Genomic DNA, 24,842 nt, shown 5'->3' on the forward strand with positions numbered 1-24,842 from the left:
CTTTACAGCCCGATGCACCGCACGGATTTGTCCTCCCAGTGCCCTGTTGCCCTTGGGCAGGAGGGCTGCGGGCCCCAGCTGCGCACACAGACTTTTCCTCCGGCCGAGCGGGACGCTGCCTCGCGCTGCCGGCGGGACTTTGGTCCCAGGAGGGGCTGAACACACCGAAAACAGGTTCCCCTGCCCTCGTCACCTGGCCAGCCTCAGCCCTCCCAGGCTCCCGCCCCACGTTGTGCAAGGCCCGGCAGTTATGCTGGCCCCACGCCTTACCCAACAGCTCCTTCCTCCGTCTCCCGCTCAGTTTCAACATTTTCTGGCCCCGGCCAGCTCGTCCCAGGGTTTTTGCCGCTCCCACCCTCCGGCCGGCCCTGCCTCCTGCCAGCACAGCCCCGGCTGCCTTGCACTGCTCCCCGTCGGCTTTCCCGGCCCCCAGCAGGTCCCCAGGGCTGGACTGCACCATACCAAACTTGGACCAAACTTCCCCCCCAGCTTGGCTCCCCCTAAGTGGACACCCACAAACATGACGAGACTTGACTTAGGGTCCAGATAATGTTTATGAGCAAAAGACAAGCGATTACACTCTGGCAGGAGCATAAATACAGGAGCAGAGTCCCTGCGCTAGCCCTGCCAGGTCCTTCCCAGCTCCCTCGGTGTGTGGGTGCCACCCCGGTAGCTCTGCCCCTCCTCAAACACCCATCCCAGTGCTGGGCTGACAGCCCCAAAACGCGGGGTCGGCCTGTGCCCGCCGTGCAATCACGGGTGCTCAGCCCCACACCAGTGCCTGGGGACGGACGGGGAGGAGGTGGCCCCCACGCAGCAAGCTCAGCATAGCTGGCTCGAGGGGCTGGGTTTGGGGGACAGGTACCCCTGCGCCAAGGGGAAGACCCTCCTTGGGGCTGGGGGGGCACCAGGGCCCCATGCCAGTGGGGTCTCCAGGGGGCTGTGCTTGAGCCTCCCCTTTAGGGTCCGCTGCCCGGAGCCAGCACCATGAGCCCACAAGCACCCCGATGGTCACCCCGGTACCCCAAGTCTCTCTGGGGCTGCTCTGTATCCCCGTGGGAAGGTGGGCAGGACCCTGCTGTCCCAGCCGGGGCAGGCTGACCCGCCACCCTGCCTGCCAGGGTCCCCAGGGACAACCTTCTCAAGGCCACGGTGGGAAGGGTCCAGGCTCACGCAGATACCAAGGGGGCAAACCTGCCAGGGCAGGGCTTCGGGACTGCCAGGGGCCACCTGGCACTTGGGGGCCTGGCTCCCCCAGGGCAGGGTGAGCAGCCGTGCATGCCCCAGGCCAGCCCTGTCCTCCACCTGGGTGGTGTCACCCACCATCTGTGGGCACGGCAGCACAGGGGTTCTCCGAGTGCTGCCACATTCTCCCCCGGGAACCCCCACCCTTGGCACAGCTGCAGGATGGCAGAGAAAGGAGGGTGCCAGGCACAGGCAGCAGGTCCCAGGGTCTCAGCTCTCCTCCAGCAACCCGGGGTACCAGTAGCCCCACTCCAGGACCCCCACAATGAGGGATGGAGCCGGGGGCTGCAGAGGAAGGGCAGCCCCCCCAGCTGGGGGCATTGCCTGCAAATGAGAGAAAGTCCTGCTCACCCCTTCCCCTGGCAGCTGTGCACCCCATCTCTAACACCCAGGTTGGATAGTCCCGTGGGTGGGTTTCCCCACGCTCTGGAGTCCCACCATGCCCTCTCCCCTGGACTCACGGCCCGGGCTTCCCCAGGGGACAGGCTCCCTGGCACAGCAGGGACTCCCCCGGCTGGCACCATGCCCTGGGCAATGCCTATCAGTACGTCTGGGGCGTGAGGATGAAGAGTCGGTCTTCCTCCTTGCGGATCCACTTCATGAGCTTGTTGACAGCACTGATGGCGCCAGCCTTGGTCCCCAGGGGACTGTAGCATATGTAGAGCTCGAAGGCGCTGGTTACCTGGGCGAAGAAGGGTACACGCTGGGAACACGTCTGTGCCCCACTTGGGGCTGGCACCGCATCTTCCCTCCGTGGGCTACCGCGAACAGGCGCAGGGGCTCCGGTGCAGGGACATGCCGTGGCAGCGGGGTACCCTAAATGGGGTTTTCTCAGAAGTGGGAGGATCAAACACCAGGGTGGGTTTTCTCAGCGGCACTGGGGAGATCCTGACAGCGCATGGCACAGCCCTTGGTGCTGGAGCTCACCAGCTCCTGCTGCTATCCCTGCCCGTCCCTCCCTGGCACAGGGGAGCAGGCTCACCCACAAAAGGACCGTGCACGGCCTGGGGGCCACCCTGGGGACCATGGAGCTGGTGCTGCGTTGTGCCACCACCCCCTTACTCCACCATGCAGTACCGGAGAAGACGGGCTCACCCAAACCCTGCAGACAGCCCTTACCCACGCCAGGAGGTTCTCACGGGGGCCTGTGAAGTAGATGTTCTTCAGGGGGCGTGAAGAGTTGTGAGCCCGGCTGTGGAGGTACTGGTAGAGCCCCAAGAGCCTCTCCTTCTCCTCCTCCCGCACGTAGGGTGCCTCAATCTCAGGGCTGCAGGAACACAGCACCCCGTTAGCCCCCAGGAGAAGGGGATTCGTGGAGAAGGTTTGCCCCACGCCCCATGCCACAGCCTTGGCCCGGTGGTTCCCTGGGGGCCTCACCTGGTGAAGAGCCCGGAGCTCTTGGACTTGTAGATGAAGTGTCGGAGGTCGGGGATGCCCACCTGGGCGACGCTGTAAAAGGGGGTGCGCAGGGCCTCCTGCAGAGCGTGGTGCACCCCCCGCCGCCGCAGGCGCTCCTGGAAGCGCCGCTTACAGTCAGAGACGGTGAAGAAGTCCTCGCGGTCGGTGGAGACCAGCAGGAGGCACAGGTCCATCTCCTGCTCCAGGTAGGAGATGTGGGCATGGAAGAAGCCGCTGGAGTTGAACTTTGGGAGACAAATAGGAGTCCAGGCTTCGCCCTCCCGAAAGGAGGAAGAAGAGCTGATGAGGTTGAAGAGCAGATGGAGGTCAATGGGGTGGAGGAACTGATCCTTCTTCCTCACGAGAGACACCAGCTGGTTCCCTGACAGAAGGATGGAGAAGACCAGGCTCTTGGCCTTGGCCTGCTGGAGGCTGGTGCTGACAGCATCCCGGACACTGGCAGCCAGGGGCAGGCAGCGCACGGCGCCCATGAGGAAGCTGGGGTCGTGGGCCATGAGGTCCAGCAGGTTGTCAGTGATGCGCTCGGAGCCGGCCAGGAGCCTGCGCAGGTCATAGTTCTGCTTCTGCTGGAAGATGTGGTTGAGCTGGGTCCAGGTGAGCAGGCTCAGGATCTGGTAGTAGATGTAGAGCAGCTCGTGGGCGATCTCCTGCTCCGACTGCCGGGTCCGCGCCACTGCCACCAGCACCAGCGGGCTCCTCCGCACAAAGACCACCTTGTAGCCATCTGCTTGGGAGGGAGTTCCCCGGGGGGCCGGGGACAGACCTGTAAAAGCCTGGCTCCCTGGGGCTGCAAGGGGGAGCCAGGCTGCAGCCTCCCCCCAGCAACCGATCTGCCCCTGGGGACAGCTAACGTGGCCCACGGTGGCAGGGGCATGGCGCCGGGCAGGCCGTGACACCCGCCCCGTCCCACTCCCCCCCCCAGGGCGGTACCTGCATGGATGGACCGGATGGCGTTTTTCTCAGCCTCCAGGAAGGACACCAGGGCCATCATGACGCCCATGGTGCTGGAGAGGGCCTCCTCGGAGCCATAGCGGGAGTACACGGGCTTGCCCGCCTCGCTCAGCACAAAGACGTGCTTCCGGTGCATGCGCCAGGCGTCCATGGTCACATCCTCCTCCTCCTTGCCCGACAGCACCGAGTCGCGGCGGGTGGTCTGCGGGGACGGCTCCAGCTTCCCCTCCTTGCTTTGCCTCATCTCCTCCTCCAGGTCGAGGGCCATGCCCGTGAGCTGCGTGCTCAGCTCGCTGAAGTCCTTGCTGATCTGCTCCATGCTGGTTGGCTCGGCCGGCTCCCCCCGCCTCTCCTCCGGGCTCCGTGCCGTGGCCGCCCCGTCCTCGGGACTCGTCAGGTCCTCATAGGAGCGGGTGTGCACGAACATGGCTCCCTCCTGGCCCGCCCCTGGGAACAACGGGCCGTGCAGCATCCGTCCGCCTGTCCCCCATACTGAGGCAGCGGGTGGACGGAGGGTGCAAAAGGGACAGGGCTTTGCAGGGAGGGACCTGCCCTTCTCTCCCCACTCCGTGGCACCCAGGGGTGCGGGTCCTGCTGGTGGGGAGCAGCCAGTGGGCCCAGCCCGCATAAAGAGGAGCTGCTTTTTTTTTTTTTTCCTCCTCGCTTACCCCTGCGGCGAGCTCTGCCCCCGTACCTGGCTCCGTCCCCTGCGCCAGCCCCGGCGTGGGGCTCTCGGACCGCTCCGCGTGCTGCCCATCTCCCGGCGCCAGGGACCCGTTGGGCACTTCCCAGCCTTTCTTCTTGTGGACATCTGCAGCCATTCCTCGGAGCAGGACCTGCATGCGACCCACAATGTCACCCCTCTGTTCCTTCACCTGCAAAATGGGTCCCGAAACGCTCCACTCTCGAGCGGGGCCGTGCCAGCATCGTCGTCTCGATCCTGCTGGCTCAGCAAGCACCACCGAGCCCTGGTGAGACGTCAGGAAAGCCGCTCTAATCCAGCAGGATTTCCTCCCTCCCGCGGCCCCAGCTCTTTCCAGCCCCCCGGCCCCAGCACCTTTCATCCAGGCTTGGCCCCGATTTCCCCTGAGCGCTGGAAAAGCCATTCAGCCTCCCTCCGCCGCGTCCCGGCAGCGAGAGGAAAGGGAGACGGCCCTGGATGGGGCTGGTCCCGCACACCGACAACCCCAGAGGCCTCATGTTTGCCAAGGGCGGGTTTTATGGCCTTCCTTGGCCTGGATTAGGTGGCTGAGATGAGACCAGGCTGGTGACGCTCCTCCTGAGGCCACGGCTGCTCAGGCGGCCCAACCTCCTGCGAGCAGGGTGCCCTCTCAAGCCCCTGCCCGGTGCGTCAGCCCTCCTGGGCACAGCCCGGCCGTGCCCCCAGCCCGCACTTTGCCCCCCACCCGGGAAGGGGAAACCGGCCCAAAAGTGAAGGCAGGCACACAAGCGAAAGCAACAGGAGGAAGGCAGGCTGGCCCAGCACCCTGCGCTTCCGAAACCAGCCCCGGCTTCGCTCCGTGCTTCGTGACACCTCCTGCCCCCCAGACCCAAGCCCGGCAGGTAACGCCGCAGCTGGGGGAGCCGGAGCCCGACCCCAAAAGCCTGCGACACCCCAACAGCCCGGGACGGTGCCGGGCTGCGGATTAGGGTCCCGTCCTCGCCTGGCCGGCTGCACCGCTGCCAGCCCGCTGCCCTTCCCCGGAGCTCCCTCCCTCCCACCGCGGAGTGAGGGGCTCCCCGTCCCGGTCCCGGTCCCGGTCCCTCCTCCGCCCCGGGGAGGTTCACCGCTCCCCGAGCACCGACGTGCCCCGGGGAAGCGCCAGCCCCGAGGACCCCAGCCCCGAAGGACAACGCGCAGGGACCGACCTTCGCGGCTCCTCCCGTCAGCGCCGGAGGCCCGGGCGAGCGGCGCGGCGGGGGCAGCCCGGCAGCCCCCGGCGAAGGCCTAGGCGGGGCGAGGGGGGGGACGACGACGCCGGCGGCGGCGGGCGGCCGCCTCCCGCCCTGCCCCCGGCCCCGGCCCCCGCGGTGCCCCCGGCATCGCGGCACCCCGGCCCGGCGGGAACCGCCCCCCGCGGCCTGCCCGGGCCCGGCCTCGCCGCCCCAAGGTCGGCCGCCGGCCCCGCGGAACCGTGGGAGCTGTAGGCGGCCCCCGCTTCCCCGCTCCCCGCCGCCGCCGCCGCCGCCGCCCCTCCGCGACTACAACTCCCGGCAGGCCGCGCCGGCCCCGCCGCGCGGGGCACGCTGGGAAACGGAGTCCGCCCGTAGACCTCGCCGGCGCGGGGCATGGCGGGAGCGGTAGTGCGGCGGCCGGCGGGGGCCGGACTCCGCTTCCCAGGGTGCCCCGCGCGCGGGGCGTCGGGGAGCGGAAGTTCCGGTTTCTCGCCGTGGTTGCGCTGGGCCTGGCGCGGCGGGAGCGGCGGCGGCGGTGAAGGTGAGGGGCGGCCCCCCGCCCCGGTGGCCCGGCCGGGGCCTCCCGGTGCGGCGGGGGTCGTGGGCCTTTGCCTGGGGAGGGGAGCGCGGGTGCGGGGTCTGGCGTGGGGCCGCCGGGGTGGGGGAGCGGGGGCGGCGGCTCCCGGGGATCTCCCGGCGTACGGGAGCGGAGCGGGGACGTCTCCCGGCGTACAGGGGCGGGGCAGAGCCTCCCGTACGGCCGCCCGGGACGGGGAAGCGGTGGGTCGGCGGTGTGTGTGTTTTTGGGGCATCCCCTGGGATAAAGGGGGGGGTCTCCCTTAATGCCGAGAGAGGGCGGCGGGGCGGGGGGGGGGCGGTCTCCTGAGGGTCTCCCGGGATGGGGAGGTGTCTGCCCGTGGGGCTGTCCGGGGTAGAGGAGTGTGTGTGGGGGGAGGCCCTTCCTAGGGGCCACCTGGGATAGAGGAGCAAGGGGTTCCTCCTGTGGAGTCCATCAGGACGGGGGGGGGGGGGTCTTTGTGCCTCTTCTGGGGTCACCCGAGATGGGGGGATAGCCCGAGGTGGGGGGCTGCCTCGGCTGCGAGCTGTGAGGAAGCGGGTCCTGGCTCCGCGGCCGGCTGTGGGCTCAGTCTCCTCGTCGGAGCCCTGCGCCCCAGCTGGGACAGGGGCCGTGGGCTTGGGCAGCTCGGTCCCCGGTACGGGAGTACCGCGGGGTGTCCCGCACGGTTGTGCCGAGCGTTGGGGCCTGCCCTCTGTGTCATCGTCAGTGGTTGTGGTGTTTCTGGGTATCTCTGTGTTATTGTGAGGCCCTGGTCAAAATTAGGGCTTCTTTCGCACCACGTCATATGCCTTTCCGTGAAAAGCGTCTCTGTATGCTCGTGTTTTTAAAAGGGATGGACAAAAAGTGGGCTGCATTCATGCTGGGGTGCAGAGAAAGGTGATTGGGGCTGCCGCTGGGAGCATGTTAGCTGATAGTAATCCCCAGTGATGGGCTAAATGGGATTTTGGACTGTAAATAAAGGCTTAGGTGGAGGCAGGATGTGGCCTGGCTCATGCTGGAGGCAGGTAGAGGCTGGGTAATGCAGTGGTTGTGAACTACTGGGAATAATAACACTGACCTCTCACGTTTTGTTTTTTAAAACAATTGGCACCACAAGAGTTTGGTGGTGTTGCTGATGTGTGGTATTAATTTTGGAAACACTGCTGAAGGTGGAATACGCTTTCCTATCCCAGCAGGGCGTTGGTGGTGTGAAAGTCTCTCCCAACACTCCCTAGTTGGGAATGTGCTCGTGAAATCCTTTGGGACAGGCAAGGTCAGGATAGTAATGGGAGTGTGTGTGTTTAGAAATTCACCTAATTGTTTCTAATACATGGTTTTAAAAGTATCATACAGCTGAAAAGCACACACATCCCCTTTTTTAAGTCCAAACCTCCAGCCTGACACCTGGAAGAGCTGAAATAGTTCTCTCCCTCTGCTTTCAAACTTCAGTGACACGGTTTTGATATTTCTTCACTTCTGGATTAGACATCTTCAACTTTAACATTGGAAATAACAGGCTTTCTTGGCTACTTGCAGTTTCCGTAGCTTGGAGAAACGTTTTCTTTTGTACCTCCTGTAGTATTTGAATTTCACAGTGGCTTTTTCCTTTCTTCAGCCTTACAAAAACTTCACTAGGCACAGAAAGTTGTTCCGCAGCAAATTACTTCTTCTGTTCTTTAAGCATAGTCTTGTGTGTAGTTATGTGTTTGATTTTCTCGTGGTCTATAAATACCAAGTCTGGCAGTCTTGGCAAAATCTGTTTGGAGAGAAGTTGTGAGTATTGGAGTATTTTTCTGAAAATAGCATCTCTTTGAAACTTCACCTTGTCTAATCTGTCACCAATTTCTCCTCTCTTCCCCCCAGATTTGGAAAACAAGGTGCAAAGTTGGGTGTAAGTTGGTGAGGGGATGCTCGAGGACTGTGCTGGCATTCCTCACTCTGCCCCTTGCCAGAAATCTTTAATTATTCCTTAAGAAGGCCAGCTTCTTAGTCTGGCTCAGTTGCACAATTCTGATGTACGATGCCATTATTTTACCATAGTATGATGTAAATTGAAATAAGAGATCCGGAAGAGTCTGCTGTCAGGCTTGACACGTGCAGTTTGGAAAGTGGAACTGGGAATGTCCCCTGAGCGGCAGTGCCAGGCGCTGGGCTGTCTGGGGGTGTGCTGAGGAGGGCAGGGGCACGGGCCTGAGGAGGTCCTTGGGTGTAATTGCCAGGGATTGTCCAGAGCTCCATCAGTCTCACGTGTCTGCTGAGAGGGCTGCGGGACCACCGGTCGTTGGAGGAACTAAGACCACAAAAGAGCTTCCCCTCCTTTGAGTTGTACCTTCTGTATCTTCACTGGAGCTGAGGCTTTGCCACCAGGAAATAGAGCCAGCTGGGATAGGAGGAGGGAAACGTAATGTGTACTTTCAGTATGCATATCTGCCCTCCTGAATATTCAGTATCATTGTAACAGCTAATTATTGTCTTACAAGATCTCTGAATCTGGGCTCTGTGAGTAACTGGACCATGCTGTGCGTTTTGCGGCTGCGTTATTGTGTCACTCTGAAATGTCCTTTGTTGCCGTCTCCTTCAGATGTGTGGTTGTGACTGAACTATGGCAAAACTAATTGATGCACAGTTCCTAGCACTTGAGGGTGGATTTTTGCCGTGCTTTGCTGTTGGCCTGGCCCCAGCCCCAGGCTCTGTTGGTGTGTCTTTGGCAAACAGCCTTACTCACACTGACCTGTCTCCCAGCGTCTGCCTGTGAGCAGGGAGGTGGGAGCTGAGCTGGCTATTACCTGAAGGGTCAGTCCTGATGGCGTCTCATCACAGCGTGCGCCTTTTGGAGCAGTTGTAGCAGGGTGTACCTTCAGGAGATCTTGGCATTGGTGGAAGCCAGTCTAAGAAGTTTCTGTCCCTGTCCTGCAGTTTGCTGTCACCTTGTTTTGTGGGGCTGGGTAGTAAACCGTACTGCTGAAATAACCTGGGTTGAATATAACTCTCTTCGGAGGGTCATTTGTGGTGCAGACCCAGAAAAGCACAAGTTGGCACAACTAACACATTGCGCATTGCCAAAGGCAGAGAGGAGGGAGCAAATCGTATCAGGCTGAACAGGGGACTGTCAGAGCCAGTGTTGCTGCCTGTGTTATTGAACCATGACCTCATACTCATGGATGTTGCTGCATGGCTCTGCTGATCTATGCCAGGCCTGATATCAGTCCAATGGTATTTTTTTCACTGTCTGATAATTTGAACATTATATCCAAACATTTCCTAGCTGGCAAAGGATTTTTTTTTTTTTTTTAAACATCGGTGAGCTTGTTGACTTAATGAGAACTGGAGTGGGGGAGGAAATCCAAAAGGGAAGAACAAGAAACACCATGTCTGCAGGCTGCAAAAGATCATAGATAAAAGGACTGGCTGATGACAGCCACCCGTAATGATGACTGCCATAACCACCTCTGTTTGCCTGTCCTCTCTGTGGAGGGTGCGGTGTCAGTTCTCTTAGATTCACCTCTGAGAAAGAAAAAAAATGATAGAGCTTGTGGAGGAAATCTTTGGGACCAGGGAGGTGCTTGTTGCATCAAGAGCCATGCAAAACGTGAGGAGACCAGTGTTCTTGGGCTTGAGTGGCCAATTGAATGAACCTGTTTGTTTGGAAATGGTGTTACAGTGGATGGATCAGTGGTGGTTGTACAGGTTGCCTTCATCAGCCATCACACCCTTGCACACTGAGGCCTGCCAAGCCTTGCTGTCCCTGGCTCCCACGGCTGGTGATGGACCGTGGCAGCAGTGGGTAGTCCCTCTTGGCAGGGCAGCTCCATTTAGCTCCTTGACACAGGCGGCTGCTGGCAGCGGCATCTGGAATCGCTCCCTGGTGTAAGGTCTGTCATAACCTCTGTCAACCTGCCACCCATACGGCAGCGCTGGCCTTTGGAAATGAGAAGAAACAGGATCTTGTGTGCTTTTCTTCAACATCAGCTGCTCTAGACAGGCCTGGTGCTGACTGTACTGTCTTCTGTTCCACCTAACCACTGCAGTTAGTTTAATCCTGCTTTTGAGCTGCTTTGTAAGAGCATGTGAGTCCCAGGTCTCCTAACCTTGGTCTGGTGGCATGGCAGCCCTCCTGAACCACTGCAGCTGGACTAGCCAGAGTAGGTTTGAGGTAGCTAGCAACCTGATGGTCTCATTTTGCTTTATGCTCTGCTGCAACCTTTTTTTGGGTTGGAAGTAGTTCCCATTTCAAGTCCTGGCTTTGGCAATCGCCAGGAAATCCTCACCTTCTCCGCTGGTGGAAGTGGATGAAATTTTAGAACTCTCTTGAGGCAAGTGTTATTTGCGGCACTCAGCTTGATGAAGGCAGCGTTGGAGAACAGTGCCTGTAATGATTTATTGGCAAAGCCTACTCTGTTATCTATGTACTTTTGAGGGCAGAGTTACCATAGTAAACCAATGGTAGTGATCGTTTCCTCGAACAGCAAAGAGCTTTTGGCAAAAATAGTTTGGATTAAACATTAATTACAAACTGTTGTTCGGCAGCGGTCCTCGTTGTTTATAGATTGTGGCGTTCTCACAAATCTAGCTGCACTCCAAATAGTGTCAGACAGCACAGTATGTTGGAAAGCTTTATGTTAATCAAACCAGATATCAAATTGTTTGCCCACCCATATTGACAGTTTGATTTCAGAAGTCATTTGACACTTGCAAATTTGAACATGGAGAAACGCAACAATTAAATACATTCATGCCTGAGTGTGGTCTTGTATATTTGTGGATCCTGATTGGATGTTACTCATGCCCCTTCTAACCAGCAGTGTTTTTCTTATGTGATATGTGTTCTTTGCCTTGTGGCTTATTGTCATGTTATTTATTCAGCAGGTTGTGCTGTCTTGGTGTTCTTAGAGTGAATTAACCATTTCTGGAAACGTACCAGACAAGATAAAAATGTGGGGAGACCATCGACAAGGCAACAGAATGGGATCTTTTCGGTAAGCATTTGAATGTACAGTTTGTTTCAGCAACATTCTTAAATACCATAAGCCATAGGAACTTTCTGTCTGTCAGTATTTCTGCATGTCCTCCCGTAAGCAGACTATTTTGGTAAAAGTTCTGAGGTCTGTGTGGAGCTAGGTGTGATTGCCAAAGAATAGGCACGTTAAGTGACAGTGTAACTTTCTGCATTTCTGTTTTTAATTTCTTTTTTTTTTTTTTTAACAACAGCTGCTTTTAGTATTTTTATTCCTTCTCCACACCACCTTTTCTAGCGATGCTTAGTTTAGCTGTTGTAAGCTAAGGTGATGATATGCCATATGGATTTTGGTGCTATGCACTGTTAAGACCTAGAAGAGAAGTGCCTAATAGTGTGATGTTGATTCTCTTCAACCTTCGTGCTTGCCTTAACTTCAGAAATACTGCCACTTTCATTGCACACAGGATTTTATGAAAACTGTGAGAGTTTAGTTCTCTCCATGAGTTTAAGTAGATTGTATATCCCCATGTTCTTGGTGCTACTCCTTTGTAAGACTTTTTTGAATGTCACTGGAACTGTTTTAAACATTCATATGCAACTGACCTGCACAGCCTGATGTTTTGCTTAGTTTACATTCTTCTGGTTGTTACTAGGCCCTGTGTTTGCAAGAGGGCTCCGGGTATAAAAAAAAATAAATAAAAATGGAGGCACCAAAAGCTAGGGTTTTCCTCTGTTGTGCATAAATCTTTCATCCTTTGCTCATGTGTCCACCTCAGTTACTTGAATACCAGCATGATAAAGGTACTTCCTCATGGCATACCTTAGGTTTCTGCAACAAGAATACTTCAAATTATTGTCTAACTGTAACATGTTGAGAAAGCTGATGACATTTGAGCTCTGAAAACCAGTATCCTCCAGAACATGTCTTAACGGTATTGATGAGGGAGTGATTGTGTTATGTGATGATATCAGTAGTGCTGTCCTGCTGATTTTTAAGGGGATTTTATTGGCATCATTCTTTACTGTGCTGGGTGGGGAATTCTAACCTTGAACCATGTTTTAATTACTGTTCTACGTGGTGGTGAAACAGGGGCGTGTAGCTTAGGAAATCTGTATATGGTTTGATTAACTATGCAAATGTCACCTTGCATTCTGTTGGTGAGTGATTCTGGAGTGAAACTTGAAGAACAACATGACTTGCTGTAGTTGCTAAGGAAATGACCACTGATTTGGGTAGCATTTGCTGTTGTTTTAAAATGTGTTGATATTTTATTATTCAGGTTTTTTTAATATGTATTGGAGCCTCTCTTAGATGAAAAATCAGGTAGCTCCATCTCAAAAGAAAAAAACCAAACCTCACTGGGTTTTGAAAAACCGTCTTAAGAGGAAACCTCTTCCTGAGTGGTTTTATGCAGGTGTCAGGAGAGCTCATAGCTATAGTGTTGTAAACTCGGTGTAAGACAGCCAGTCTGGAGGCACGAGCACAGGATCATCTTGAATGTTGATTGTTGGCATATTCCTGTGAGGCATCCTTGAAGTCTGAACTGATAGCTTTCAGCATTTTGCCAGTTTAGACTCCAGCACAAGGAAGCATAAATGAGTCTCTGTAGTATGTTAATAGAGCATGTTTGGTAACCTCTGCTTTTATGTGCCTCAGGATGACGCGTTAAGTTAGCTGTTTGTAATACTGCCCGGAGAGCTTAAGCTCAAGTGGTTCCTTGCAGGCGTGTGCTGGTGATGCTAATGAACAAACAAACACACCAGCTGGTGGAACCTTGAACAGCTGCAGAGCTGTGTGCAGTGCAGGACTATGTGGATTGCTACCATCATTAACCCATTAATATTGCAGGTATTCCCTGTTGAGTGCTTCTGGAAATTGTGCTGAAATGGGAGCACCCAAGTTTACTTTCTCACATCTGTCGTATGCTGCCTCATCTTAAACTGCCAAACATCAATATCTTCTGCGGATCTTAGACTGTTACACAACTCTATAAAGTTTAGAGAAGAATGTGCTGCTGTGTAGATTTCAGACTCTAAGCACGTTATGAATAATACTGTCTTTATTTCTACAGTGGGAGCCAAGAAGAAAGGTTTGCTCCCGGGTGGAACAGGGAATATCCTCCTTCCCTTGATAGTCTTGCTCAAGAAAGACACTCTGGCAACTTCTCTGGCAGAGAATCACTTCCTTTTGATATCCAGGCACTCACAGGCCTCCTCAATCCTCAGTTTGCCAACAGAGAGGAACCTTCTTTCAGCTTTGGAGCTAGAGATGGACCACGTAGTGACTTCAGAGGCGGGGAGGGGCACCATGATTTCAGGGGCAGAGATTTCCCACCATCTGACTTCCAGGGCAGAGATGAGTCTCAGATGGATTTCAGAGGTAGGGAGCCACCCTCTTCTGAGTATAGGGGCAGGGATATGTATTCTGGAGACTTCCGGGAGAGAGAAGGGCCACCTATGGACTTCAGAGGTGGGGACGTTCCTTCAGTGGACTACAGGAACAGGGAGACATTCCGTATGAACTACAGGGATAGGGAAGCACATAATATGGATTACAGGGGCAGAGATGAACCTCCATCAGACTTCCGGGGAAGGGGGTCTTTTGATCTAGACTTCAGAGGTCGAGATGGATCTCATGCAGACTTCAGGGCAAGAGATGTGCCTGAGTTAGACTACAGGGGCAGAGAGCATTCCTATTCAGACTTCAGAAATAGGGATGTACCTGATTTGGACTTCAGGGGTGTGGGCACCTCTGATTTGGACTTCAGAAACAGAAATGCACCATCGTCAGACTTCAGAAACAGGCACAGGTCCCGATCTGATCAGGATTTTAGGAGCAGAGATGTGGCTCCTCCTATGGACTTTTCAGATAGGGAAATGCCTCCCGTGGATCAAAGCCTTGTAGATTTTAGGCGCAACCAATCTACTGTACCTTTAGCAGAAAGAGAGGGCTCTGGTTTAAGCACCAGCAAGAGAGAGGAGTCTGCACTTGGTCTAGATAGAACTCCCTTTGGTAGCCAAAAAGGAGAATTTCAACATTCAGAAGCACCAGCCAGAGAAGAGGAATCACTTGGACTGGGTCTTGAAGATGACACTTCACACAATTTTCAAAATAGCCGTGGACCTCTTCCCACTCTTCAGGACCAAGAGGAGCAACCTCAGACCTTTGCTAACAAGCAGCAACAGCAGCAGCTTTCTGGGGGGGAGCAGCAGCAAAGATCCGATTCTGATCTTGGGTTAAAGGGTGAAGGTGGCCTGGATTTCCTTGGAAGGCAAGATACTGACTACCGAAACATCGAGTATCGCGATGTGGATCACCGGCTGCCAGGGCATCAGATGTTTGATTATGAACATGGCAAGTCCTTTTCAGAAGGAAAACCCAGCAAAGATTCTAGGCCCTATAAGAGCCTTCAGGTAGGTAGTTTTGTCAATTGATGTTTCTGTTAAATGCGTGTTGGCCAAAGAATGGAAGGAGCTGGGAAGGAGTCTTCTGTTCATATCCCATCAGTTCTATCCTAATTCACTGTCCTTCTCCGAGATCATCCTCAGGCTCAAGGTTGTTTTAATGGGCAGCCTTTCTATCTCAGAAATACTTTCTTCTCAAGAGAAATGTGATTTAGCAATTGAGAATTGCTAAATACGTAGAACCAGATTTGGTACAGGAAGTCCCCAAGTTGAATATGACCAGACAGAGGGAGGGTGTTGGGGGAAATAGTATACAGAATAACTTATTTTGTTATATTAGAATTTACTTTGTTGTAACCATTCTATGTTATTTTCTCCTGGACATTGCTTATGAGCACTACCAGAGAGAAGCTACTGGCTTGGGTGGACCTGTGTAGAACAGTACAGCTGTTCTCATGCATGCTTTGTTCTCCTTCAGAGTTAACTTTGAAATCTGAAGGTAACGGTAACTACTGAGTTAATAGCTACTGTTGAATTTGAATCTACCACTGCTGGAAAGCAGAGAGAGGCGATTTGCCTGTTTTATTTTCCTGCACCTAGATCTCATGGTACAGCTCAATGAGCATATAAGAATCTAGCAATACTAGTCCTCCAGAGCTCTGAATCTTAAACAGTGCTGTGGTTAAAGATTTGAGCCAGTCTGCTTATGGGCCTTTGCCTTTGAATTATACCCTGCTTTATTTTGTTACTGTCTGTGTATCTTGTGAGCTAGCGTATCTCATTTGTAAAAAACATCTTGATTGTGTAAACTCAAGGACCAAGATTACCGGACCTGTCCCAAATACGTGAAGCCAAGCAAGCTCATTCGGCTAGGAGGAGTGCCTGAAACTGCCACAAAGGATGATGTAAGTGGGATGTTTTTAACCCAAAAACTTCTATCAAGGGTTTCTAAAAGTAACATTTTTAAGCCTGGTTAATGTAGTTCAGATGGTCTGTCATTTTCCTAGGGGAAAATCCAGATTTAGAAGTCATTGCAATGTTATCTTTTATCTGATTATTCCGGGTTTTGGGGAGTCTGGAAGTGATAAGTTTTTCTGCAGTCACGTGTGGGGTGTCGATGGCTAAAAGCCTTGACTCCAGACTCTTTTTAACCTGCCTTATTTCCAACATTGCTTTATATATACCAAATATTGTTATTAATTTGTTACTACATTTTGGTAACTGTGTAGTGTCAAAGTGAATTTGCTCATTCTTAGTTACTTGAAATTGCTTAAATGAGATCTTATAAAGATGGAAAAGATGTCTGCTGCTACTGCTGATTTTAGTAAAAAAAAACAACCCAAAATAATTTAGGCTACAAGGTGAAAGAAGCTCCCTTTCCAAAACCTTCCACTTTGAATTAGGATTTTTTTTTTTTTGTGGTATTTCCAGACATGAGAACCCCTACATGCAATAGTTTTTGCTGGAGTTAGCTGTTATGATCAGAGCTTCTGAGGCTTGATATTGGAGAACTCCTGGCAGAAACTTTGTCCGTCAGAGGATGATAAGACTCAGAACAATCACCCCATGTCCCTTGATTTTCTTAAAGGCACTAAGATATCTCTGACCTTAGATCAGGATCAGAGGTGAACTGTCTGGCTGAGACCAGCATAATAAACCTTTGCACAGTTGAATTGTGATGTAAATGGTGCTTAAACAAACACCAAAAATACTTCCCAAAACTCAATGAACAGTTCTCAGGTACTGCTGTAACTTAATCAGTAAAATGTGTCGGTTTGTAACTAGAAAGAAAAGAAGTCTTGGGGAGAAAGAAATGTACGTTAGCCAGTGCTTCACTTTTCGAGGCTTGGTTTTGGAGACTGAAGTGGATCTTGGTTTTCCTGTAGATTCTCAATGCTTTCCGAGGGCCTGATGGGACACCTGTGAAGGACTTGCGACTGAAAGATTACAGTTCAGGTGAGAATGCTTTTCCAGTGCTTCTAGTTTCAAGTTTACAAAAGGGTATTTTTTTACACCAATACTCACTTAGGCAGTTTGGTTAAAATCTTTGGTGACATAATTGCAGGTATTTTTGAATGAAAATGCCCACTGAGTTTTGTAGTTTGTCCTCCTGTCTTCAAAACTGATGGCTGTGCTCACTGCTACTTTGGAGGTAAAGCATGTGTCCTGGTGCCTGTAGAGAGATGTAGGAGCAGCAGGAAAAACAGTAAGGCTGTTCTAATAGCCATCAAGAATAAGGTCAATACTGACATGGGACAGCAGGTTAATACCTCAATAGATTTTTTAAAAATTATTATTAAATCCTTTTGGATTGTTCTACATCTTGTTTTTGAGATGGTCTTAATTGTGGAACGTGTCCTGCACAGTGTCCTCAGGAAACCTGATACATCCTAACATTTCTCCTTCAGTAACATGAAACTGTTACCCTTCTTAGACGTGAAGACAGGTTAAAAAAAGAAAAAGTAAGTTTTACAAGCAAATATCCAAACACTGGGTCTGGATGCTCTTCCTCATTCAAAGAATAAAGTTTTGCTGTACTTCTGATCAGTATGTATAGGATTCTGAAGAAAGAAATATTTTACAAGGCTGCTTTGTGAGAAAGTTGTACTGGAACAAAGATGTGCGATGGTAGGAAATGCAGGGTGAGTCCTGGGGATTGGTTTGGATAATACTGTAGGAAATACCTGGAAACCGTTGGGGTTTTGGTTTTGGTTTTTGTTTGTGGTTTTTCTTGGTTTTTTTTTTTTTTTTTTTTTAAACGTAGGAAAGCAGAGGCTTCTACCTTCATCAGTGCTTTTTCCTATTACCAGTACGGGTTGCATGTGAAGCAGCTGGAATTCTTGATGTCAATATATTATATAAAGGCTTCCTATGTGTTTAGTAGCTGGGGAGAGAAACTGGGGCAGTTGGGTATTTCTCAAGTATATTTTTGTTTCTGGAAGCTGTCAAAGGAGATTTCACAACCTTCTCGTGAACCTTTGAACTAAAGAACACCCCTGTGTCACATAATCTGGTCTGGCCCAACAAGCAGGGCTTAAGGGACACAGTCAATCTTTCTTGCTTCCTTTCCTCTTTTCTAAGCATAGTACAGCATGGCTGTCGTCACCCGCACAACACTGACTGCAACCCAATAATTGCAACATACTTGTTTTTAACCTGTGTTGATGTGATTTGTCAGTGTTTTTTTGTGGTTTTTTTTTTTTTTTTCCTGAAACACATCACGTTTCAGTAATAAATCAACTTGAACTGGGAATCTCTTCATAGGTCTCTTGTGTATGGTATTAGGACTTACTGCCCTCATTAGAGAACTGTTGTCTCCTCCTTCCCATTCCCCATTTCAAAGGCTACTCAGGATGAGAAACAGTGTCTGAACTTACATGCAGAAGCCCTAGTATCTGCTGGTGGTCACATGTAATAAGAGGGTTGCAGTTTTCTGCTATCCCTCTAAAAGCTGCATTTTCTTTCAGTCTGTCTCCTCGGCTGCAAAGTTGGGGTTTTTTTAAGTTTTTCTGGCCATTGTGGGAGGGGAAAGAATGAAGTTAAAATTAGCTCATATTTTATGAGCTATTTAAAGCTGTTCTTTAACTCTGTCCAGTCAACATCAGTAATTTAAGCAGTGTAGCACTATTCTAGGTTACGTGGATGCTCCAAAGACTTCGTTTTGCATTATGTCCTGAGGCTGCAAATGCAGCTGCTAATTTAAACAGCTTTCTGATCCTTCTTATGCAAGATGGGTACGTCTAGGACAGTAAAAGCTTCCTGAATTGTGAAAACCTCTTCAAATTGAGTAACTAGAAGCTGTAGTAAATTTAATCCAGCTTTTCGCATTAGGTCATCCTATAGAGAAGTGTGTGAAATTGAATTCATATTAACTTCTGAAAAGCTAAGCCTGTTTGAAACTAGAGGCCAGTCATGGGCTAAACAATGCTTTTATGATGGGGTGGGTATGTAAATATTCATAAGAATTAAAAGCAAACTTGCTGGATTACACCTTGGGTACACCTGGGCCCAGTGGCTGCATTGCTGTTATCAGCTCAATGGGACGACGGCAGCCTGGCTCAGAAGAGTGCGTGCTAAGCCTGTCTGAGTGGGTTGTATATTTTTGAGTGCTGTCCAGAAATGTTAAAAATAACATTAATCATGAGTATGCATGTTGAGTGTGTTTGAGAGAAGAATGCCTGCAGCTGTTGGAGAACAATAACAACCATAACAAATAACACACAATTAACTCAAAATAAGTGAGGTTCGGATCAGTTTCACAAAAAAGATAATGCTTATCATAAAGCTTATCTCAGCAGCTTCAACATGATGATTCCACTGTATGAGCTTTCACAAGACTCTTTCTGTTTTAGGGGGAAAATATATGGTTGATTTTTCTTGGAAAAAGCAGCTCAACTTCTTTATAAAGCCCTTTCTTTTTACATACTGCGTATGTGCTAAGGGAAGCATATTTTCACTGAAGGTTGTGCTGAGCATGGAACACTGTTCTTAATATACCTGGTGTGATTTTGGTACACATGCAAGCTGTTTATTCTTTAGGTTATTTTGTCTCTGAACCCCACAGACTGGAATGGTGGCTAGATTTTAAACAAGGTAGTGAAAGGAGAGATGTTAAGAAATGGCATAGTAATTCTATTTAAATCAAAAAGGCATATATTTACAGCCAATGATAAAATATCGAAGTCAGACTTTATAGTATTAGTATACACAAGGTTAACTTGTAATTTCCATCAGTTAGATTTTTGAATTGATGTGTGTATATTCAGACTGAAAGTATCAGATCCATTTGTGAGGGGAAGAGGACTTCTTCCAATGCAGTGTATAAGCCTTGGCAGAAATAACTGTATTAGATTGTTGGCTTATCTTTCAGCTTGCCTTTTGAAGTGTGTTTCGTCATGTCTGTTCAATTAATCATTACAAAGGGTTAACCCTGAGGTGATAGTGGAATCTTCTCAAAGACCATCGACTGCTTTAGTATGCAGTATCTACTGGTGCCTCTTGCTGCCTCATGTGGAGGCAGAGCCGCGGATGTGCTGCTGCTTCGGTAGATACTAGTGGTGATGACTTGTCAGCAGCTCTCTGAGAAGGGGCTGTCAGTAATGGCTTATGAGCTCCCCAGTCCCATCTGAAGGTACTTATTTCTGCTTGCTGCGGTCAAGGCTTTCATGTGGCTTTACAGTGTGGGCCTCCTGTGGAGCTGTTAGTGCAGCATGTAACAGCACCAGCCTACTCATGGCACGGTGTCTGTCGTTCCCCTAATTACTGTCTGTGCGCTTGCATTGGTGCTGACTGCCAGGAACTTGAAACCAATACCTTTTGACCTTTGAGGAATCTAACATGAACACACCTTGTCCTGGTTTTGATTTTGATCATATTTTAAACTTATCTCCTCCCTGATTCTCATCAAGCTTTATTTCTACTTGCCTGACTAATGTCAAACATAAGCCAAGTCTGAGATATCATCTTGAGTGTCTGAGATGCACAGAACTCTTTGGCTGAACACACATGTATGGCCTGGAGAAGAGAGCACACAGAGCTATCTTTGTCTTAAAGGGCTGCTTATGATGAGTCGTTCACCCTTAAAAGATGCTGCAACAATGTCCAAGTAATAGGTGAAAACATGAAGCCTACTCTGAGCCTCCTGTTCAAATTATTCTCCTGGACGCAGTCTGCAGTGGGACAAGCTTGGAACATGTGTTTTCCAACCAGGATTCATGTTAGGGTTAGTACCACCGGTTGGGAAAAGCTGTTCAGGGAAAGCGAGCCTGAGAAATTGCTGGCAGCCCATGAGGCTTTTCTAGCTTACTCTACAAGCCCATCTGGGGAACTGAGAGGAGTTTTTGCTGAGCTGGGAGAGCCTGCTGGAGAATGGACACACTAACCGAGATGGAGAGCAGCATGTGCAGAGAGGAGCTCTGTGAAGCAGACCTGGAGGGACCAGGTGAGCTGGATTGAGATCAGAAGGAGTGGTGAGGTCTACCCCAGCCCCTTTATGTACCCTCTAAATTAACGCAGCACTTCAGAAATTGGGAATTTGGGTTTGTTAACCCACTTCTGACCCTTCTGAATACTCACTTTTGAACCCAGGGTGGGGATGTGGAGCGCGATGCTGCGCTCCTGAGGAGCAAAGCAGCCATGGAAATGGGATGACTGGAGCAGGGAGGAGTTCTCTGAACAGCAGTAGTGCTTGGGGCCAGAGGGATGTCCACATGGATACAGGTGGCTGATGCTAAAGGACAGGCATCCTCCTGTGGTGGAGGTAGATGCAGGAAATGTAGTTAACCTGAAAATGTGACTAACCTAGAAGCTACTTCATGGCAGCTGCCTGCTCTATTTTGAAAAGCTTTATTTTTAGCAAGTACTATTGGCACCAAACATACTTTATTGCTTGCTTAGCCACCTTCTTGCACTAGCATTTAATTTTTGTTCCATTTCTCCAGACCCGGCCCTTATGTGGTGCTTGGAACTGCCCCCCTTATCCCTCCCTTTGTTAAACTTAAAGTGTCTTGGCCAAGCCCTAGAAGAAACTGGATTACCTTGCTTGTCGTCACGGAGCTCTGCCACATTGCTGCCCTGTTAAATATTAATAAGCTCCTTAGATAAACTTTTAAAAGGTGCTCTTTTTTTTTCCTCCAAGTGCTGTCTTATCTGCTATATCATAACAGTGAATTGTTAGTTTCAGAAATATTTCAGGAAGCCTCTGAAATTTAAAATTGTATTCTTTAGTGTTGCATTTTGCTAAAACTCGTAATCTAAGGTCCAAAAGTTTACACTTAATGATGGAAAAATCAGTACAGATTTTTGAGTGGTGCACCTCTCCATACTAGGGATAAGTTCTCCGTTTTCCATGGCTGGAGTGCATCCTAAGGCAGTGGGATTTCCTCTTCCTTAAAGCAGAGCTCCTGTTGTGGTAGCAGGCATGGCTACGCATTTGTCTGGCCCACGTATAACTGAGTCTTAGCTCCCTCACTGTAGCTGTACATGTGGGTGGGGTTTGGGCTAGAAATGCTCTTGGAGGTCAGAAGCACTGGTGAAATACTGTGCTTACCCCCAGCTCCTGCATGCCACGGGTGCTGTCGTGCTGCAGCTTCCAACCATAGGTAGGGCTGGAGAGCTGAGCTGCTGCTCTGCATGGGGAGGGGATGTTTCTGGAAGTGTGCAGCAGAACTGTGCTAAACTGAGACCTTTTGTTTCCTTTCAGGAGTGATGCAGTGCCCTTGGGGAAACCCCTCTGAAGGGTGGATTTCTGGCCAGCTAGTGGCTTCCTCAGAAAGAGGGCTTGGCACCAACCCTCTGGAGTTTGATTAGGAGTAGATCCCACAAGGACTTAAATTCTTTGGTTTGGTACAAAAAAGATGCTGTGGGTTGATGTGAGATCTCTAATACACACTGTGGCACAGAGGTGCATCTCACCTGTTGTGCTAATTATACAGAAGACAGCTTGGCTCACCACCAAGGCTGGTGCTGATGTACCACAGGAAGAGTAATCTCCTGTTGCTGTGTTTGATGCTTTGCACAGTGAAGATTGTGTGGCCCACTCTACTGCATCAGCCACAAATAAGGGCATGCAGATCTTGGGCACTTGTTGAGAGCTGAAGTGATCATCCGTGAGCTCACAAGATGCTGTAGCACATGGAGTTTCCTCTTGAGGCATGACCAGATCACCCGCTCATCAGCAGAGTTCTTCAGTCTGCAGGGGCTCACCTTTCAGAAGCTGGGGAAGTATCTTCAGCATCATGTGCATGAAACAATTGATTCTTTTTTGTAGCCAGAATAGTCTGGTGAGGACCAAAAAAAGCACTTAGTTGGAATTAGTCCATGGCCATCAATACCAGTCCTTGCCAGTTTTCCCAGCTGTGTGGGCAGTAGGCTTTTGGCTAGCCTTGCTTGATTTCATGGCAGTAGTGCATTGTCTTTTGGAAGTAAAAGGCATTCTTGCCCTTCTTTCCTCATCTGTGATGTGGTGGCTTAGGAAATAGGAAGTACAAATCTGTTTTAAGTCGGTGTTTGTGATAGCGAACAACCTTGGTTCAGGGTTATAGGGCCTGTTCAACAGAAAAGGCAACAAACACATTCATACATAAAACATGCTCACAGCCTTTTGACATGCAGAATCCTTCTCCCTGTAACCATTTTTACAAATGTGCTCACCTTTTTTGCATCTCCAGCAACAAAACTTCAAGGCTTTTCACAGTGTGCTGACATGATTGCATCGATTGCTTTTCTGAGTCGTTTCTGCTAAATGACAGATGATACATCCTGGAGACCAGGTTGATATTAGCAGCACTTCAAAACCAAGTTTCTGTCTGCAACACCTTCCCAGGTATGCAGCTTCCAGTCCTCTCCTGGAGTTTTGTGATGGCTCCAGCCTTCCTTGGATTCCAGGTTTCTGTACAAATATAATGTAATGCTTTGTCTTTAATAAAGCTACAGTGTGTACAATCTTAGTGTTGTGGGTTTTTCCCTCCTTTCCTCTGTGCTGCTGTACAAACTACCCTCCTTCTGGGCCAGGAAGGGTAGACAGCTATTTGGGGCTCTGCCTGTTGTAGTTCCTGTAGTTTATGGGGCTGCATGTGTCTGCCTTTGAGGGCATCTCAGGCAGGTCCTTTCTGAATGGAGGGGGGAGGATGGACTGTGGTGCTCTACCTTTCAGAATATAGCTGTGTTTCACATCCTGTGGTTTCAGTGCTGTTTTCTTCTGCAGCGCTGTCGTGAATGAGTGCGTAAGAGTGTACTTTTTTTATACAAAGGGACAGTATGAAGTGACAGGCCTCTTTCCAGCAGCCAGGTGTGGCTTGTAAATGCTTGGCCTTTGAAAGGAATTGGGGATATGGCTTGTTGCAGATCGTCCTGTTTAGTATTCAACAGCAAGCTTTTCTGGTACAGCTCTTCAGCTTTAGTAGCTCTGAAGACCAATTTATCTGTGCAGTAAAGAGATCTGACATATTTATGGATGCTCAGAATCCACCAGCTGGTATCGAGAGAGCTCTCGGTTTTGGCTTCTGAGCTTGTGTTAGCATAGATAGATTGCTGCCATTCCCTGCCGTGCTGCGGTGTTGCCCTCCAAGTTTTCAGACTGTGCGGACAGCTTTATTCTCTCTGCTCACCACGGAAGGCACTACGCCGTTGCCCATCCTCACTGCAGTGGCAGGACTCACTGCATAAGCACAGATACAGCCACTACTGTGCATGTTCAGGAGCTCCTGGCTTCTTGGAAGCATCAAGTGTATTATGCCTGCTAATAATAGTACACTGTAATAGTGTAGAGATACAGAGAAGGCCCTGTGTTTTCCAGTATTTTCTTGTGCTGAGGTTTTGTCCTAGTTTCAGCTGGGATAGAGTTAACTGTCTTCCTAGTAGCTGGTAGGGTGCTATGTTTTGAGTTCAGTATGTGAAGAATGTTGATAACACCGATGTTTTCAGTTGTTGCTAAGTAGTGTTTAGACTAATGTCAAGGATTTTTCAGCTTCTCATGCCCAACCAGTGAGAAAGCTGGAGGGGCACAAGAAGCTGGCACAGGACACAGCCAGGGCAGCTGACCCAAACTGGCCAACAGGGTATTCCATACCATGGGACGTCCCATCTAGTATAGGAACTGGGAAGTGGGGGCGGGGAATCGCCGCTGGGGGACTAGCTGGGTGGTGAGCAATTGCACTGCGCATCATTTGTACATTCCAATCCTTTCATTATTGCTGTTGTCATTTTATTAGTGTTATCATTATTAGTTTCTTCTTTTCTGTTCTATTAAACTGTTCTTATCTCAACCCGTGGGTTTTGCTTCTTTTTCCTGATTTTCTCCCCCATCCCACTGGGTGGGGGGGGGACTGAGTGAGCGGCTGCATGGTGCTTAGTTGCTGGCTGGGGTTAAACCACGACAGGTTTTCACTCTTTAGTATGGATGACCTACATCTGCATCTTTCCTTAGAGGAAACAGAAAAACTTGTGCATGGGGTTATGGGCATGTTGCCAAAATGTCCCACAGATGAGGTGGCTCTTACTGTCAACCAAGGAATAACAGATTCTCCAAGAACAGTGTGCAAAATTCTGTCTCCACTGCCTGAGCTGTGCAAAGGTCGGTGTGTGAGATTCCTTCAAGGGATGCAGAAGTCTTTCATATTCACTCCATACTTTATGCTGTAGTTGTCTTTGAAGCAATAGAACTTTCTTCTCTAACATGGATGAAACTCTGTAGAGAATTTCCCCACCTGCACTCTGCTCTGCCATGCTGTCTCTGGAGAGAGCATGCAGCAAGAATGTCCTTGCTTCAGCAGGCTGGCCATGGCTCTGCTTTAATGTGTTATCTCGCCGCATCCTAGGAGTGCCCAAAACTGCAGATGCTTTTCTTCTGTGGTAGTTCTGTCTCATCCTACAGGAAAAAAACACAAGTGAATTGTTGTTGGGATGGTTGAG

The 24,842-nt window shown here is 50.5% G+C and overlaps 2 protein-coding genes and 1 long non-coding RNA gene across 10 annotated transcripts in view; 2 read left to right on the forward strand and 1 right to left on the reverse strand.

Annotated features, from left to right (window-relative positions):
* Positions 1-535: 535 nt before the first annotated feature.
* MON1A (MON1 homolog A, secretory trafficking associated) lies at positions 536-5,621 on the reverse strand. 3 transcript variants are annotated; one of them, XM_030043542.1, is made up of 6 exons: positions 5,485-5,621; positions 4,310-4,451; positions 3,595-4,062; positions 2,623-3,391; positions 2,365-2,512; positions 536-1,927 (listed from the first exon to the last, which is right to left on the reverse strand). In XM_030043542.1, the coding sequence occupies exons 2-6, from the start codon at positions 4,434-4,436 to the stop codon at positions 1,787-1,789; spliced, it is 1,653 nt and encodes a 550-aa protein (XP_029899402.1). In that variant the 5' UTR covers positions 4,437-4,451; positions 5,485-5,621; the 3' UTR covers positions 536-1,786. The 3 variants fall into 3 exon arrangements, with proteins under 3 accessions (XP_029899402.1, XP_029899401.1, XP_029899400.1); XM_030043541.2 differs by having other exon boundaries at positions 2,623-3,388; positions 4,310-4,490; XM_030043540.1 differs by having other exon boundaries at positions 4,310-4,490.
* A 346-nt stretch (positions 5,622-5,967) lies between these two features.
* The window catches only part of RBM6 (RNA binding motif protein 6), a 61,477-nt gene continuing 42,602 nt past the window's right edge, over positions 5,968-24,842 (forward strand). For 3 of the 6 annotated variants that reach the window (XM_030043534.2, XM_041118639.1, XM_030043538.2), the window contains exons 1-5: positions 5,968-6,052; positions 10,934-11,046; positions 13,100-14,441; positions 15,248-15,337; positions 16,319-16,388. In XM_030043534.2, the coding sequence (XP_029899394.1) occupies positions 11,003-11,046; positions 13,100-14,441; positions 15,248-15,337; positions 16,319-16,388 (1,546 nt within the window). In that variant the 5' untranslated portion in view covers positions 5,968-6,052; positions 10,934-11,002. Of the gene's footprint in view, positions 6,053-10,931; positions 11,047-12,876; positions 14,442-15,247; positions 15,338-16,318; positions 16,389-24,842 lie in introns of those variants that run through there. The other 3 variants (XM_030043536.2, XM_030043535.2, XM_041118640.1) reach the window with 3 other exon arrangements.
* LOC115353733 lies at positions 16,400-22,871 on the forward strand. The gene is made up of 2 exons (XR_003927685.2): positions 16,400-20,373; positions 21,634-22,871. It is a non-coding gene; the product is annotated as an uncharacterized LOC115353733 (long non-coding RNA).

Source organism: Aquila chrysaetos, chromosome 20 (genome assembly GCF_900496995.4).
Source record: "Aquila chrysaetos chrysaetos chromosome 20, bAquChr1.4, whole genome shotgun sequence".
Classification (NCBI taxonomy): Eukaryota; Metazoa; Chordata; class Aves; order Accipitriformes; family Accipitridae; genus Aquila; species Aquila chrysaetos.

Coding starts and splice junctions, on each gene's coding strand:
- MON1A (XM_030043540.1), bottom strand. CDS start 4,457: ATGCAGGTCCTGCTCCGAGGAATGGCTGCAGATGTCCACAAGAAGAAA. Junction 3,392..3,594: donor CATCCGGTCCATCCATGCAG/GTACCGCCCTGG, acceptor CTCCCTCCCAAG/CAGATGGCTACAAGGTGGTC. Junction 1,928..2,364: donor GTGAGAACCTCCTGGCGTGG/GTAAGGGCTGTC, acceptor TTCTTCGCCCAG/GTAACCAGCGCCTTCGAGCT.